This window comes from Bos indicus x Bos taurus, chromosome 6 (genome assembly GCF_003369695.1).
Source record: "Bos indicus x Bos taurus breed Angus x Brahman F1 hybrid chromosome 6, Bos_hybrid_MaternalHap_v2.0, whole genome shotgun sequence".
Classification (NCBI taxonomy): Eukaryota; Metazoa; Chordata; class Mammalia; order Artiodactyla; family Bovidae; genus Bos; species Bos indicus x Bos taurus.
Genome location: NC_040081.1, coordinates 58,629,151 through 58,646,585, shown reverse-complemented (window position 1 = coordinate 58,646,585; position 17,435 = coordinate 58,629,151). Strand labels below are relative to the sequence as shown.

At 37.7% G+C, this 17,435-nt stretch overlaps 1 protein-coding gene across 2 annotated transcripts in view; it reads left to right on the top strand.

Moving 5' to 3' along the window:
* Positions 1–17,435, top strand: part of RFC1 (replication factor C subunit 1) — a 77,252-nt gene that overhangs the window by 31,029 nt on the left and 28,788 nt on the right. For both annotated transcript variants that reach the window (XM_027544292.1, XM_027544293.1), the window contains exons 5-7: positions 10,745–10,977; positions 11,886–11,963; positions 15,775–15,852. In XM_027544292.1, the coding sequence (XP_027400093.1) occupies positions 10,745–10,977; positions 11,886–11,963; positions 15,775–15,852 (389 nt within the window). The remainder of the gene's footprint in view (positions 1–10,744; positions 10,978–11,885; positions 11,964–15,774; positions 15,853–17,435) is intronic.

Genomic DNA, 17,435 nt, shown 5'->3' with positions numbered 1-17,435 from the left:
CCAGTGTAGTTTAGTGTCAGTGAGTCCTCTGCTTCTATTAAATACTTTTTTTTGTTTTAGTTTTTTAATTGATGTGTGGTTGATCTGCAGTGTTGTGTTAATATCTGCTGTACAGCAAAGTAGTTCAGTTATACATATATGCACATTCTTTTTCATATTTTTTCCATCACAGTATGTTGATTATAGTTCCCTGTGCTATACAGTAGGACCTTGTTGCTTATCCATTCTATATATCATAGTTTGCGTCTGCTAACCCCAAACTCCCAGTGAAGCCCTTCTCCACCTCTGTCCCCTTTGGCAACCACAAGTTTATTCTCTGTAAGTCTGTTTCTGTTCTGTAGATAAGTTCATTTGTGATATATTTTAGATTCCACATGTAGGTTGTATCATACAGTATTTGTCTTTTTCTTTTTGACTTCACTTAATATGATAATCTGTAGTTGCGACCATATGGCTGCAGATGGCATTATTTTATTCCTTTTCATGGCTGAGTAGTATTCCATTGTATGTATGTACCATGTCTCCTTTATCCATTCATCTGTCAGTGGGCATTTAGGTCGTTTCCATGTCTTGGCTATTGTGCATACTGCTGCTTTGAGCGTTGGGTGGGGATGGGGGTGTGAATGTATCTTTTTGAGTTACAATTTTGTCTGGATATATGCCCAGGAGTGAGATTGCTGGGTCATGTGGTAGTTCTGGCTTTTTAGTTTTTTGAGTAACCTCAATACTGTTTTCCATATTGGCTGCACCAGCTCACATTCCTACCACAGTGTACAAGCGTCCCCTTTTCTCCACCCCCTCTCCAGTATTTGTTATTTGTAGACTTTTTAATGATGGCCATTCTGACTCGTGTGAGGTGGTATCTCATTGTGGTTTTGATTTGCATTTTTGTAATAATTTGCAGTGTTGAGCATCTTTTCATGTGCCTGTTGTTTTAGTTGCCAAGTTGTGTCCAGCTCTTTTGTGACCCCATGGACTATATTGCCTGCCAGGCTCCTCTGCCCATGGGATTTCCCAGGCAAGAATACTAGAGTCGGCTGCCGTTTGCTTCTCCAGGGGATCTTCCCAATTCCGGCATTGAACCTACATCTCCTGCATTCACAGGCGGATTCTTTACCACTGAGCCGCCAGGAAAGCCTGCATGTGCCTGTTTGCCATCTGTAAATATTCTTCTTTTGAACTATTCTTGATATTGATGCATAGAATTGTCACCAAACCTTTTTGGTTCTATTGTAGTTGGGGATTTGCCTTTTTCGTTTTGAAATTAGGACTCCACTTCTACTCTTTAATCTTTAGAGACTTCTTCCATTTTATGTCATGATTCACAGGTCACTGATACCCTTTAGTAATTTTTATTCACAGATTTATTTTGACTAAAGCATCATTATAAGAGCTCAATGCTTTTTTAAAAATATAAATTTATTTATTTTAATTGGAGGCTAACTACTTTACAATATTGTATAGATGCTTTCTTGAAATATTTTTTGCCTACTTTGCCCTTTATTCCTCTTTCAATATTTGACCTAAAAAACTTTAGTGGCATATGGAGAGGGAGAATTTAAAAGGACATACTGAATAGTGAAGCACTAGAGTATCTGGAATGATCATTTGTCTGAAGCAGCTCTGAAAGTGAGCAGACTGTTGGTTGTTATCGTGACATGTATTTTGTTGTCAGGCACTTGTGAAACTAGGAGAGATACAGGATTGTATTCCAAAACGCTAAGTAGGATTATGTTATGAAAATGTCAGCAAGTACTAATAAAACAATATATGGTGATTTATGCTTAAGTGTTACACCGAAACCACAGTCGTTCGTTCTCTCACATGCAGGGACTTGGAATGTGAATAGAAGTGGGGAATTGCGTTGTTGAACCACTCCCTAAACGCTTCTGGTCAGTCAGCTTTCCTTCTATAACTGGTTTCATGCCTTAGAAGCTCTGGAAAATGTACCTGTGGCCAGTTGTCCAAGCCTTCCCTCCCCTAACTCCAAACCTCCTTTTTCTTTTCCTGAGAGATGCAATGGAGATGGAGGAAGGAGGCCAGTAAGTAGTAAAGTATTCCACTGTCTTCTCCTGTATTGTGCTTTCTTAGTAATTGAAACCAGCTGTGACTTTCCATGGACTGTTATTCCTGCTGTGGTGGGGACTCTGTGGTAGATAACATCACAGCACAAGTCAGTGCTTTTATCTCTTAGTGATAAATATCATTGCTTACCTACCTCACTCTATACCTCATGGATTATTAAATATTTTTATTCTTAAGATATAACTGACTCCATTTGATTGTAAGAGGATTTATTAGTAAAGAATCATGATATCTTTAATTTTTTGATTAAAGATGGTCAGTCTTAGTTTTATTTCATTATACTGAGAGCTGTCTGATTTACCACAGAGTATCTGATTCTCACACTCCATAAGTTTTGCAGAGGTGGTATGTGTAATTTATCTTCTATCCACTTAATTGACAGATATTTATTGAAGATTTGAAATATGCATGAACCTTTCTCTTTGTCTATAACCAAAGTTACAGTTGGGATTTTTAACTCACGGAGGTATTAAAAAAGCACTTAGTAGAGAAAAGCTCTAAAGACTCAGATTCCCTTTTTAGCTTTTGACTTGTTGCAAAATAAATTATTATAAATCTCTGTAACCAGATTCTCTAGCATGGTCTCCATTAATTTGGTTTCTGTGTGTTTCACACTGAAGGAAAAAAATCAGAATCCCAGACTCTGAGCAGTAGGAACGTCAGAATTAGATTTTTTTAGAGAGCTGCACATTATTTTTTTGCTGTTTTATTTGTTACCCTTTTAAATAAATGAATGTATCTAACTCAGAGTGGCAAAGCAATCTTCTTTCCTAGGCAGTTTCTCTGCTGTGTGTTGGATAATGCTAGTTTACGTGGTGACTGTTACCATGTTTGAGGTTATGTTGTATATAAATAAAAATAAATGGTGTTTTTCAAAGGAGTCAAATATCCTGGGGGGAGATTCTGAGTGTTCAATTGCCAAATTTTCAAGTAGGTCACAGAAATTTGACTTAGATTTATTTATCACTACTTTATTATAAGTTTCTGGGAAGAAGAGAACACAATTTTGCCTTTGGCTTCTGACAAGGCAGAACAAATTTAGGTTCATTAGAAAACAAGAATAAATGTTAAAAAAAGGAAAACAACCATAACTTTATTTGGCATGTTTCATCCCTATACACTGTGTAGAATTGTAAAATACTTATTTTACGTGAGGTTGGTCATAACAACACCTGTTAAATGATGGTCTTTGTCAAGCAGCTAGTTGCATTGTTCTAATCCCTGGCCTTTTTTGCCTTCTAGAACTTCATAATATTTTGGTACAGCTTTTGAAATATCTAGGAGGAGCCGTGGGCTGCTGTCCATGGGGTTGCACAGAGTTGGACACAACTGAAGCGACTTGGCATGCATGCATGCATTGGAGAAGGAAATGGCAACCCACTCCAGTATTCTTGCCTGGAAAATCCCATGGACGGAGGAGCCTGGTAGGCTGCAGCCCATGGGGTTGCAAAGAGTTGGACACGACTGAGTGTCTTCCCTTTCACTTTTCACTTTCATGCATTGGAGAAGGAAATGGCAACCCACTCCAGTGTTCTTGCCTGGAGAATCCTAGGGACGGGGGTGCCTGGTGGGCTGCTGTTTGTGGGGTCACACGGAGTCAGACACGACTGAAGTGACTTAGCAGCAGCAGCAGCAGGGCCAAAAGAGTTTTAGGGGTCTTTCCAGGTGGCATTAGTGGTAAAGAATCCACCTGCCAGTGCAGGAGACAGAAAAGGTGCAAGTTCAGTTCCTGGATCGGGAAGATCCCCTGGAATAGGAAATGGCACTCCACTTCAGTATTCTTGCCTGGAAAATCCCATGGGCAGAGGAGCCTGGTGGTCTACAGTCCATGGGGTCGCAAAGAGTTGGATAAGACTGAGCACGTGAGCTCAAAGGGATTTTAAGCTGGCTAGTTCAGAAGTCATAAGATAGAGCAGGACTGCTGCTTTGTTCAGGTTTTCTGGTGTTACCAAGGCAAGGTGACAGCATGCTCTCAGATATGCCTGTGACTTTTTCAGTGTTTACTTTGATGAAATCCTCTCTAAGAAACACAGGATCGTGAATTTGCGTTTTGGTGTTAGTTTTCCCCACACAACTATAAAGACTATGGAGAAGTGCACAAATCACAAGGCACTAAATAAGTGTTAAATCAAACGTTAATTTTTTTTTCTTCTTGCATAACTGTATTTCACTAGAATTGCTCCTGCTTTCCAGGCGCCTGAAGAACCATTTTTTAGTGTGTGGTTAGTAGAGAAAAAGGAACTTTGATACAATTTCTTCTTAGTACAATGAAAACATACTTGATATTTCATGTGGAATATTTGTTTATTTTTTTCTTGAGAATTACATTTTAGTATTTATGAAAGTGTTTATAAAATTATGTTTGTGTTTAGGTATAATATAATTTTGGAATCTATAGCTTGAAGATATTTTTAATTTTAAGTCCGTGTATTCTAAGCCAAAATTTCAGAGAGGGACTCTATTACCCTCTACCATTGTAAAGAGATCTCTAGTAGAGAAGGCTGTGAAAAGAAACTATTTTAGGGATGATGTTTAAGGCTAACTTAAAAGAACAAAGTAATACATTTTTGGTTTTCCATGAACCTGTTATATGATTGGGCTTCCCTGGTGGATCAGACAGTAAAAAAAATTTGCTTGCAATGCGGGAGACCTGAGTTTTTGATCCTTGGGTCGGGAAGATCCCCTGGAGAAGGGAATGGTATTTTTACCTGGAGAATTCCACGGACAGAGGAGCCTGGCAGGCAAGCTACAGTCCATGGGGTCGCAGAGATTCAGATACAACTGCGCAACTAACACTTTCATTTTCATTATATGATTAGATCACAATTTATATAGCCCTTCCAGTTTTAAATACTTTTGTTGCTTACATTTTTATGTTCTCAATAGTGTGATGAATATATTTGTATATAAATATTTGTCAGCACCTCTGATTCACTCTAAGAATTACTATGCTAAATGTTATGAACTTCTTTGCCAAATTGCTTTCTAGAAAAGTTGTGCTAGTTTACACTTTCATAGTTAGTGTTTATATTAGTACATACTTATCACATTCTCACCAGTACTGAGTATGGAAGCTACAAAATCTATGTGACCATTCACAGATTCTCAGAATTATAGACGGAAAGTCTGAAGAGTTTGTCTGGTCCAACATTTTATGGAGGAGGATAGTGAGTCTCAGATAATTAATTAAAATAAGTTGAAGTCAGGTTAGAATTTTAGTTTTCTGGATTTCTTATTCAGTATTGTTTTTATCAGAGAATACTGCTTTATTATTTATTGAATGTTTATTATAGCATGATGAGTTGCTATACTGGGCAGTTTGATTTTTAAAAATCTAATCTTCCCAGTAACTCAAATGGTGAGTCGTTTGAAACTGTTTTACCATTTGTAGGGAAGAGGAGCTAAAGAGGAAAATGAGAGCAGTCTTCAAATGCTGAATGTGAGAAAAGGAAAATAGGTAGAATTCACAGGGAAATATTTTGGCTTAATGTAAGGAAGAACTCTCCTAAAGAGTACAGTAGTGCTATTCACTAAAGAAAGAGGAGGCTGTGTTGAGTTTCCCTGCTCTATTTTGAAAGTGTTTAAGCCAATTCTGTGTTTGCCAGGAATGTGGAAAGCACATTCAGTACATGTGGAGTCCATCTATTGACTAAGAAAACTAGTTGACTAAAAGTAGTGGATTCTAAAGAATGTGGTAGAGTACCTGGCACAAAGTTGAATGCCCAATAATGATAGCTATTATAAATTTTTATTATGTCATATATTAGATGGATACCATGTAGTCCCTGAAGCTAGTGACAGAATAAGCAGAGATGTTAATAAGTAATGAAAGAAGTAGCAAAGAAAAATGGGGAGAGAAGCTAAAGCCAAACCTTTCTGTCTCAGAAAGCCAAAGGGACAGTTTCTAGGAGATAGTCGATTTGTTGTAAATATTAGATGTAGGTTAAAAAGAAAGACAAATATAAAGATGAAAAACATACGATGAAAGAAATTAAAACCACCCATAATCCCCAATCTAGAGATAAAAGTTGCTAACATTTTATTCTTTTCAGATCTTTGAACATGAATTTAAAAGCATAAGTGAGTAGATTTAGGTATATCACTAAACGTCTTGTTGTATCTCTTTTATCACTTAAACATAAGCATATCTTGATGTCAGTAAATATGTATATGCACTGTAATTTTCTGTCGAAGCATAGAATCCATTACAGGACTGAACATAATAGTAGATATTCTGGTAATTTGTTTTCCCACTTTATAAACAGTGTTCACTTACCTCTGTCTTTGGTGCCAGTTCATAGCTGAGGCTGTCTTTTTTGCCTCAACTGTATTCCTCTTTTATTTAGTTATCATTTTCGGCTGCCCTGGGTCCTTGTTGCTGCACAAGCTTTCTGTAGTTGCGGTGAGCATGGGCTCCTCTCTAGTTGCGACGCGTGGGCTGCTTGTGGTGGTGGCTTCTCTTGTGGCAGAGCACGGGCTCTGGAGCGTGGGCTCAGAAGCTGTAGCACATAGACTTAGTGCTCTTTGGCATGGGGAATCTTGCCCGGCCAGTGATCAAACCCATCTCCCTTGCACTGGCAGGTGGATTATTAACCACTGGACCAGGGAAGTTCCAGTCCTTTAATTTTTTTTTCATCTATTCTTACCCTCTTGCAGTCTGTTCTTTATACTTTTGAATGGACAAATGCCATGACAAGCATTTTTGAACATACATCTTTGTATGTTTTTTGTTGGTTTGTTTATTTGTTTTTTGGCTGCAGCATGTGGGATCTTAGTTGCCTAACCGGAAGTGAACCCACGGCCCCTGCAGTGAAAGCGTGGCATCTGAACCACTGGATCCCCAGGGAAGTCTGTTTTGTTTTTAGACTAATTAGTTAGAGGTGGAATTGCTGGGTCCGACTAATGGGTATGCATAGTTGAGATTTTGATATATATTGCAGGTTTGCCCCCCATAAAGGTTTTTTAAAGTTTACTATTTTTAAATACCAGAAAATCCTTTTGCATATATGAAGGTCCCATTTCCCTATACCCTTGCCAACAATCTTTTTAATCTGATAGTCTTAGAAATTCTGGATCTCACTAAATTTCATACTAGTCTGTTACCTGTGAATATTTATGAGATTGCTAGAGAAAGGGTTAAGCTAGGGATTGCAAATATCGCTAATACCGTTGTTTCCTTTTCTGGGGCAGCAGTGGTTGATCTCGTCTGAATTAATTCCTTAAGGACAGTTATAATATTTGGTATACAAATGAAGTTCTTGAGTGAAGGGGGAAGAACTGTAACAGAAAAACATAGTGCTTAACTTGATCCATTCAGTTCCAAGATTTTCTGTCATACTGCTTGTACACATGGGTGGATGTAGTGAAAATTAAATGTTACTGCCTTTGACATTTTTAAAGTGAGGGAAAAACTAGTAGAGGACTGTCATTTCGTAAATACAATTTAATTTATTTTTCTCCATTAAAGGAGTCCTTCCTCCCCAAAAGTACAGTTGTTGAACTTAAACCAAGTAAAAATTATAAAATTTAATAAGCTCTCAGATATGATTGGAAGTCTTATATATACTAGCTATGCTCTTAATTTTGCACTTATGGCCTAAGGAGATGTATTGGATGTCCACACCTAGGAGCTTCCAGGTTTGTTGTTTTCTTATTTTTATTAAAGCTAGATATCAGTGATTTTGTTTTGAATCTTCTCTTAGAGGCATTTTGTGCAGTTTGTTTTGGCTGCTAAGGGAGAGTGGTTGCTGAACACCGATGGTTTGCCTGTGCTGCACCCTAACTGAGTGTAGGGATTTCAAATCGACAAACAAGAAATTATTAAAAAAATTGTTTGGGTTGCTATAACCGTTCATTGTTATCTTAGAAGGAGAGAAGTTTCAGATTATATTCTCTGTGGTTACTAGGACTGCTGTGGGTGATCTGCGTGGCTGTTGTACCTACGTGGAATGGGGATAATGTCACCTAGACTTTGCAGAACCGTCTGAATAAGATGGCAGGGAAAGTGAAGGACTGATTGTCATGTAGGGAGAACAGATATATGAGAGACTGAATTTAGTCTGTTGACTCTTGTCAACACATGGTTAAACTGAAATCCGGCAAGTGTATCAAACCTTGCACGTGCTTAGAAGGATTGAGCGAATTTTTAATTTAATCTTGAAGGTAGATTGGCTATAGCTGAAGCTAAGTAAAACAAGTATGTTTTAATTAAAATCTTTGGTTGCAGGTTAAGAAGAAAACCTAGCTTGTGAGCAAAATGGAATTTATTAGGTCATTGTTGAGTCTCATTGAATGTAAGAATAAACCTTTAGCACCTTAGTTTAAACATGTGAGTTCAGCAAAACGATTAAGGGTAAGATTGGGCCCACCTTGTTCAAGTGCCCATTCCTTGTCCAGTTTGTGATGGCACAGAATATGTGCATGGGTACTGAGCTGCTTTAGTTGTGTCTGACTCTTTGTGACCCTATGGATTGTAGCCCACTAGGCTCCTCTGTCCATGGGATTCTCCAGGCAAGAATACTGGAGTGGGTTGCCATGCCTTCCTCCAGGGGATCTTCCCAACCCAGGGATTGAACCCGAGTCTGGTATTCTCTGCATTGGCAGGTTCTTTACCACTAGTGCCACCTGGGAAGCCCTACGGAATATGGAACCATCTAATAAATATATCTGTGGTTATAGTAGGCCATTGGGATGTCAAGTGGGGTGTAAGTCCTTAGGGAACATGGACTTGTAGCGAGCTGAATGGGCATTCTCTGAGATGTCTGTTATATTTTTGCTTTATATAGTGGATTACTTTTTATATTTAGTACTCAGAAACCTTTAAGAGTTATTTATTGCATTGTTTATAGTTTCATTTTAATATAAATAGAGAATAAGACTAAATCCTTTTTGATTTTTATATATCTTAGGCACTTTTTATGTTTGAGATGGCAGCACCTAGGAATAGCATAGTTCCTGCCATATAACACCCTTAGCAAATACTAGTGGTTGAATGAGTACTAGAGAGGAAGCAAGGCTCATTTGTAGGTGGCCTTGAATAACAAACTTACAGAGTGAACACTCGCTCCTCCAGAGTGACCTGGCAACTGCCTTTTAGATTTTTCTTTTCATTGGATTTCTTTTTTTTTTTATTAGGCCAAAGTGAAAAGCCTTTATCTTGTGAATCACTGAACCAAACAAAAAGAGTTTACTGAGGTCCTTTTGAGGTGCATTTTTTGGGGTCTCTAGTTATGTATTGTCACGCATGCTTATAAAGACTTTTAAAGCCAAATGTTCGATGAAAACATTTTAGAAACATAAAATGTAGCACAGCAAAGTGTTTAAAGTCTTCAGTGGTTAGATATTGCTAGATATTCCACCTTCAAAGTGTAGCTGTACTCTGCCTCTTCCCACCTCTGCAGCTACCACCCTAATCCAAGGCTTAAAATTTCCTCTGTAACTGTGCAGAACAGCTTCCTAAATGGGCTCCCTGCATTCACTTTTATCCCTTGATATTGTGTAATCCAAAGGACATGACTTAACTTGGATTACTCACAGCTCTGCTGAAAATTCTCCGTATTGCATAGGAACCTGGAATGTTAGGTCCATGAATCAAAGTAAATTGGATGTGGTCAAGCAGGAGATGGCAAGTGTGAACATTGACATTTTAGGAATCAGTGAACTAAAAATGGATAGGAATGGGCAAGTTTAATTCAGATGACCATTATATCTACTACTGTGGGCAAGAATCCCTTAGAAGAAATGGAGTAGTCCTCAAGTCATCAGAGGTGTCCAAAATGCTGTACTTGGGTGCAATCTCAAAAGAGAACGATCTCAGTTCCATTCAGCATCATAATAATCCAAGTGTATGTCCCAGCCACTGATGCTGAAGAAATTAGTCGAATGGTTCTGTAAAGACCGACAACACCTTCTAGAACTAACACCCAAAAAAAGTTGTCCTTTTCATCATAAGGGATTGGAATGCAAAAGTAGGAAGTCAAGAGTTACCTGGGTAACAGTCAAATTTGGCCTTGGAGTGCAGAATGAAGCAGGGCAAAGGTTAGGAGAATTTTGCCAAGAGAACGCACTGTTCATAGCAAACACCCTCTTCCAACAACATGAGAGGTGACTTTATACATGGACATCACCAGATGGTCAGTACCGAAATTGGATTGTTTCTACTACCCTATCTAAAAGAGAACCCTTCATCCACTGTCTGTCTTTCATTCTGTTTTACTTTTCTTCATAGCACTTATAACTTGATGGCATATGTTTGTATCTATTTCCTCTTCTAGGTGCCAAGCTTTATAGGGGCAGGAATTTTGTCTTTTTAAAAAAATTTATTTATTTTTAACTGAAGGATAATTGCATGGAATTTTGTCTGTCTTATTCACTCCTGTGTCCTCAGTGCCTTGCACGTAATGGACACTCAGTAAATATTTGTTGACTACGTGAATAAATACACATGTTTATGTACTCTGGGGAGTCAGTGGGGGATATGGTGTATTACAGACCTAGCGCTGGTAAATGTGAGGGTGACTTGAATTTAGGAGATAGCAAGAAAAAAAGTCATTAGCATCCCATAGCATGTATATGTTTTTTAGAAAGTTGGTGGAAATGGTTGTTTTTATAGTTAGAATTGATGTTTTATCAAACCACATTTGGTTATGTTTCGTTTAAGATGAAGATGATGACTTTGTGTGTAAGAAGACAGCCTCTAAATTAAAAGAAAATGGAGGATCTACAAATAGTTATCTTGGAGCATCAAACATGAAAAAGAATGAGGAAAACACTAAGACCAAGAATAAGCCTTTGTCACCAATAAAACTTACCCCCACATCAGTGCTTGATTATTTTGGAACTGGAAGCATCCAAAGATCAGATAAGAAGATGGTGGCAAGCAGAAGAAAAGAGGTGAGTGTTCTCCACGCAGGCAAGAATGTTCAGGATTTGTCCCCGTTCAGTGTTGTTAATAAGAGGTGAAATGTGAATTTTATAAATAGATCAACATTTTATTGATGAAAATAATTTTCCTATGGGTAAAAGGTGTGGATGCTGTTTTGGAGAATGAAGAAATTGGCATATCACACACTGAAGCTTCTAATATTTGAAAGTGGGAAAAGATCATTTAAATCATGAGAATAAATTGTAATTCTTAGTGTTTAAATACTCAGAATGTAAACTAATTTTACCGTTAACCTCAGCTAGACAAAACTGGACAACATAATTGTTCCCAAGTGAGGTCATGAATACGTAACTTAGAATAGAGCCCACCCATTCTGTACATTTGACCTTTCAGGTTGATGGTTGGATTTATCTTTTTTGGACACTTAGGAAACAGAAATACAGATAAGTAAAGTAGTTCCCTGCGTGGAAACCTGGCACGTGGTGTGTGTGTGTGTTGATTTCACTAGTGCCTCCATAAGACAGTGTAATCTCTCTCACTGTTGGTTTGCCAGTGTTGGGCTATTTCTGAAGTCAAGACATTAGATAGTATTTTGGGGATATTTCTTTTGAATATTTCAATAGAATACGTGAGAATCATCTGTCTGTAGGATATTTGCTCATTAGGAAATTGAATGTGGTCATGGAGTAGATGTGAACATAATTTTTTGGCTGATGCTGCATTGAGACTATATTTATCTCTCATTGGTGTATTGGGTTAGCCAAAAAGTTCATTCAGGTTTTTCCATACGGTTTTACAGAAAACCCAAACGAACTTGTTGGCCAACCCAATATTTATTCATCTACGTTTAAAAAAAAGCACCTTATTTTGAACTTAAGGTTTATGCTATTCTTGCTTGATTTTCTTTGAAATACAGCCTTCACAAAATGCAGATGATTCCAGATTAAATGATGAAGCCATCGCCAAGCAATTACAACTTGATGAAGATGCAGAGGTATTGGCATTTTCATTAGATAGTCGTAATCATTGGAGTTGTCACTTACTATTTAGTCTACTCAGGAGATAATTAGAGTAGTCTTATTTTGAATTGAGCCTCATTCTAAGAGTTATGTGTAAAATAAGTTAAGATCTAAAACTATATGAAAACCTAAGTTTATATAAAAGATAAATGATGAGAGCAGAGGATAATTGTTTAAAGATTTATTATTAGATTTCTTTGAATGGAAGCTTCCTTTAGTATAATTAAAATAATTTAACTTGGTCATATCTCTTTTCACTATGGACAATCTCATCTACTTCTGTGGCCTTAAGTAGTATGCATATGTTAGTGATTCCTTAAATCTGCCTTCATTCAGAGTACTGTTTGTAGTAAACCTGTTCCATTCATTTAATAAGTGTTCACTGAGCACTTACTGTGGCACACTTCTAGTTGTTAAGGCTACTGCAGTTAAAAAAAAAAATGTCATTATAAATGCTATGAGGACAAGTAAAGGGATAGCTGCTTTTGGGGGCAATCAATCCCTGGTGGCTCAGATGGTAAAGCGTCTGCCTGTGATGCGGGAGACCCGGGTTCGATCCCTGGGTTGGGAAGATCTCCTGGATAAGGAAACGGCAACCCAACCCACTCCAGTACTCTTGCCTGGAGAATCCCATGGACAGAGGAGCCTGGTAGGCTACAGTCCATGGGGTCACAAAGAGTCTGACATGACTGAGCGACTTCACTTTCACTTTCAATGGGGTTATTTAAATAAGAGGTTGGGAAACCCCTCTGAGGGAGTGACATTGGGGCATAAATTTAAGTGGTAAGCTTCCCTCCACTTGGAGGAAGATTTCCTCTAAACAGAGAAAAGCAGGTGCAAGCCTCCTGAGGTAGAAATGTTTGAGCTTGATGACTTTGAAAGAAATAGCAGCAAATCTTGTTAAGTCATGACTGGTCTTTGGTACCTACCAGAAGGACTTGGGATGGAAAGGAGTCTGGATTTTAGTGTCTGTAAGATGAGAAGCCATTGGAGTACTGAATAGAGAAATGACATGACTTGATGGATCTTAAAAGAAAATTATTTGGGCTGCTATGAAGGTAATAAACCATGGTGGGGCAAAATCAGATCAGTTTGGAGACTGTTAGAGTGGGTGGGGGGCAAGAGACAATGTTGGCTTGTACCAGGGTGGTGGTAATGGAAGAGGTGGTGAGAAGTGGTCACAATCTGTATGTGCTTTTTGAAGATACAACCTTCAAGTTGTTGCTGATAGATTGAATGTAAGGTATGAGGGAAAGAGAAGATTCAAAGATAACTCCATGTTTTTTTTGGCTTGAGCAACTAGGTGAATGGTGTTATCATTTATAAAGACTGGAACATTGATACAGGGAAGTCAAGAAATCTGTTTTGCTCAGAAATGCCTGATAGGCTTCCAGATGGAGATGCAGAGTGGGTAGTTGGTAGAGGAATCTGGAGCTCAGGGGAGAGGTCTAAGCTGAAGATACTTATTTGGGATCAGCAGCATTTGAATGGTATTAAAACCAGTGTAACTAGATGAGATCATGGAGAGAATGTAAACAGGAAAGAAGTGTCAGAATTGAGCTCTGGGCCACTGTTAACAATGAGAGGTCAGGAAGAGGAGGAGGATCAAGCAGAGGAGATTTACCAAAGTGGCTAGGGAAGTGGAGCAATCAGGAAAGCTTGGTATTTTACGGGAGCCAAGTGAAGAAGGTTATTTCAAGGACAAGTGTTCATCTCTGTCAGAGGCTCCAGACCTTGGTGCCTGTTGTTTGAACCCTCTTCCTATTTATTAGCTTAAATGTCGCTTTCTCATATTCCCTAAACTATGTAAGAAATCCCTTCTGTGTACTTTACTGAACCCCCTGTACCTACTGTTAACATTTAAATGTCTTCTTAAATTGCTATTTAAATGTCTTCCTGTATGTCGACTTTAAACTCTATGTACCAGGGGTGTTTATGTCACAGCTATCGTACATTAGCGCCCGTTTTAGTGCTTGGCAAGGAAGAGGCTCTTGATAGCAGTTGTTGTGAGAGAGCAGTATTCCAGTCTTCTGCAGTGTATGTTGCTGTTCACGTTTTATTGATTTGGCAGTTTATAGATTGTGTTTTCAAAATCTTTTTCCATCTTACTGTCTATACTGAATTTTATAAACTACGTACAGGTATCCATATGACTCAGGGTAGCACACATGGCCTAGGTAAAACTGTGGAGTGAGTTTTAGGGACCTGACTTCTTATCTGTCCCAGATGCTGAAGGCTTACCCTATCCTTTCCAAACCAGGTGTGGCGCTTTGTATCACAATCCGCTATTTTCCCATTTCTGTCACATTCTTTCAGAATCTTGTTTGGGTAATTTATTAGTCTATGAAGGACTTTCAGGGTGTTAATAACTGACTGATGCCGTCCTTCTTAATTATCCCTCTAAGAGCTTCTGTTTTCCTCCCCTCCCCTTCACTTTCACCTTTTTGTTTATTCATTTAGTGAATGTGTGCCCAGAATCTAACGTGCAAGTCAGTATGTTAAACACTATCTGCTATGATAAACATTATATTAAAATATAAGACTTTGGATCACATAATACCATAATTACCAATAATGAATTTCTAATGGAAGTATTTAAGTTTCTTCTGAAACAATTAGAATCCTGTTTATTAGAAGTATACTACTACATAGTGTGAAATTTTAGAAAAATGATGTAAAGTTCAACCTTTACATTTACATCCTTGCAGGACCACTAGAAGTTTAGAGTTTGGAGGAACTTTATATGATGAAGTTTGTTTGTTTGTTTGTTTGTTTTAGAAATTAGATGTGTAGTTCAGTTATGGTAAAGAAATGCTAGGCAACAGAGAGCATACTGATGTGCGCCTGTCTGGCTTGCTCATAGTTCTGTGTAACTTGAGTTAATTCATTTTATAAACAAGAGGAGACTTGGTTACTGAGTTCTTACCAGGCTTATACCAGTTTGCAAATCTTTTCTTTTGGATTGGTTTTGAGGTCCTTTCCTTTGTTTGAATAAGGTATTGTATTAGGCCATTTTATCAAGGAGCATAAATTTATAATGAGAAATATAATCTGTTTCCACACATTCTCTTCTAGAAGAGTTCCATTTAATTCAAAGTAAAAATAGTAATATTTGGAAATAACAGCGTGGTAACTAGAATGTCTGTGTGTTATATTAGCATGTTAGGAAAACTTCTGGTATAATGACTTAAATTTTCAGAAGTTAAAACAGAGAAATTACTACTGTGTTGTATACCTTAAACTAGTATAAAATTGTTAAGTCTGCTATACTTCAGTTAAAAAAAAAGAACAGATACAGTTGAGTTAGTAATTGAAAATAGAAGTTTGATGATATTAGTGATAGTTGCATTGTATGTATCTTACTGTCATGTGCAAAGGAACTATATAATTTTCTTGATTTATTTAGTTTTTTGTGTCCCCACCCAGGCTATTGCTTTTTGCGTTAGGATAATGATTCTTTTCTGAGCCCTTCTTAGAGTTTAGAATAAATAGAAATGAGAGATCTGTAAGTATTGCATTGGGACCATTAAGAAAAAGCTAAAGACTTGGATCTTTATGCTCAGATCCATCTATCTTGCCTGCAAAATTAACAAAATATGTTCTGCAATCTAATTTGGCTTAGCAAAGCAAACCTGTGATACTTAACTTCTAAGGGAAAAAATGTCATAGTTACTTTCTAGAAAATCTTTTTCCAGTTTCTTTTAAGTATCACGAACTGAACATTTTAAAGCTTTTTATTTATAAAAAGAAAAAAAAAGCACCTCACTGTGTTGACACTTTTTATAGCTGGAGAGACAACTGCATGAAGATGAAGAGTTTGCCAGAACGTTGGCCATGTTGGATGAAGAACCCAAGGCCAAAAAGGTAGTGTTTTACCGGCTCTTTGCATTCTGAATGTACAATACAGATCAGTGTTTCCTTTCAGACCTTTGTATCCTAGGCTTTGGAGATATAACCATGAATAACTCTTCTATCAGATCAGATCAGATCAGATCAGTCGTTCAGTCGTGTCCTACTCTTTGCGACCCCATGAATCGCAGCACGCCAGGCCTCCCTGTCCATCACCAACTCCTGGAGTTCACTCAGACTCATGTCCATTGAGTCATCCAGCCATCTCATCCTCTGTCGTCCCCTTCTCCTCTTGCCCCCAATCCCTCCCAGCATCAGAGTCTTTTCCAATGAGTCAACTCTTTGCATGAGGTGGCCCAAGTACTGGAGTTTCAGCTTTAGCATCATTCCTTCCAAAGAAATCCCAGGGCTGATCTCCTTCAGAATGGACTGGTTGGGTCTCCTTGCAGTCCAAGGGACTCTCAAGAGTCTTCTCCAACACCACAGTTCAAAAGCATCAATTCTTCGGTGCCCAGCCTTCTTCACAGTCCAGCTCTCACATCCATACATGACCACAGGAAAAACCATAGCCTTGACTAGACAAACTTTTGTTCTCTTCTAGAGAGATGCTTAAAATTATTTCAGTTAATGAAAATGTTTTTGGGGAAGCTCATTGAGAAACTTATTCTTCCTAAAGGAAGATCGATAGGACCAAAGCTAATCAGAACCCTTCTTCACAAAAAAACAAATTGTAACTTTGGCTTTCTGTCCCAAAGAGGTTCTTATGTACTTCTTCAGAGAATAACACTGATAAATAAACATTTCAATGGAATCTAAAGTTTAATAACTATAATATTAATTACTGTCTTTTTAAAAGCATAATTTGTTGTTTGTAGCTAGCTAACTTTAAGATCTGTATTAGGGCAGTCTCAAATAGTGAGTATTTTGGGGAATCTCTGAAAGCATCAAGATTTTTTTCTTTAAGCACTTGATCTCCAAAAATTAGCCTTATTTCTGTTGAATCACACTCTGTTAATATTGTCAGTATCAATCTGACCGTTTTAAGAGATATTACAGCAGGCAGATTGTAAGGCAGTATAGGGAATGGTGGAGACTTTGTCATTAGAAAAGCCTTATTATTTCATCTAAAGACATTCAAATTGAAAATACTGCATCATACACCCCAATTGTGACCTTTCTGCAAAATGGAGTTTTGAAGAGCAGTGGAGAGAATGGACATTTTTTTCTTTTTTGAGAAAGTACTCTGTTTTTCTTTTGAGCTTTAGATTGTTGTTAGTCTTTTGGGTTAGATTTTAGTTTTTAACTGCATGATGTGCTAACAGTTTGAGAATTGAGATGAAAGCAGCAGAAACAAGGCTTTCATTTTCAGAGTCACAAGTCGGGAACAACTGGGATAGTTTTATTTAGGTCTGTTTTTATACTCTTTCATCTGTTTCCTCATCTGTAAAATTGAAAGTAATTAAACATGTTTCATCTGCCCCAGAAATTTTGTGTAAGAATGAATGAAAATTTATTGCATTGTTTTGCTACTTTGGAGGATGACCCTTAATCTTTGGTTGATTTTAACAACATACTTTGTGGTAAAAGTTTTCCTGTTG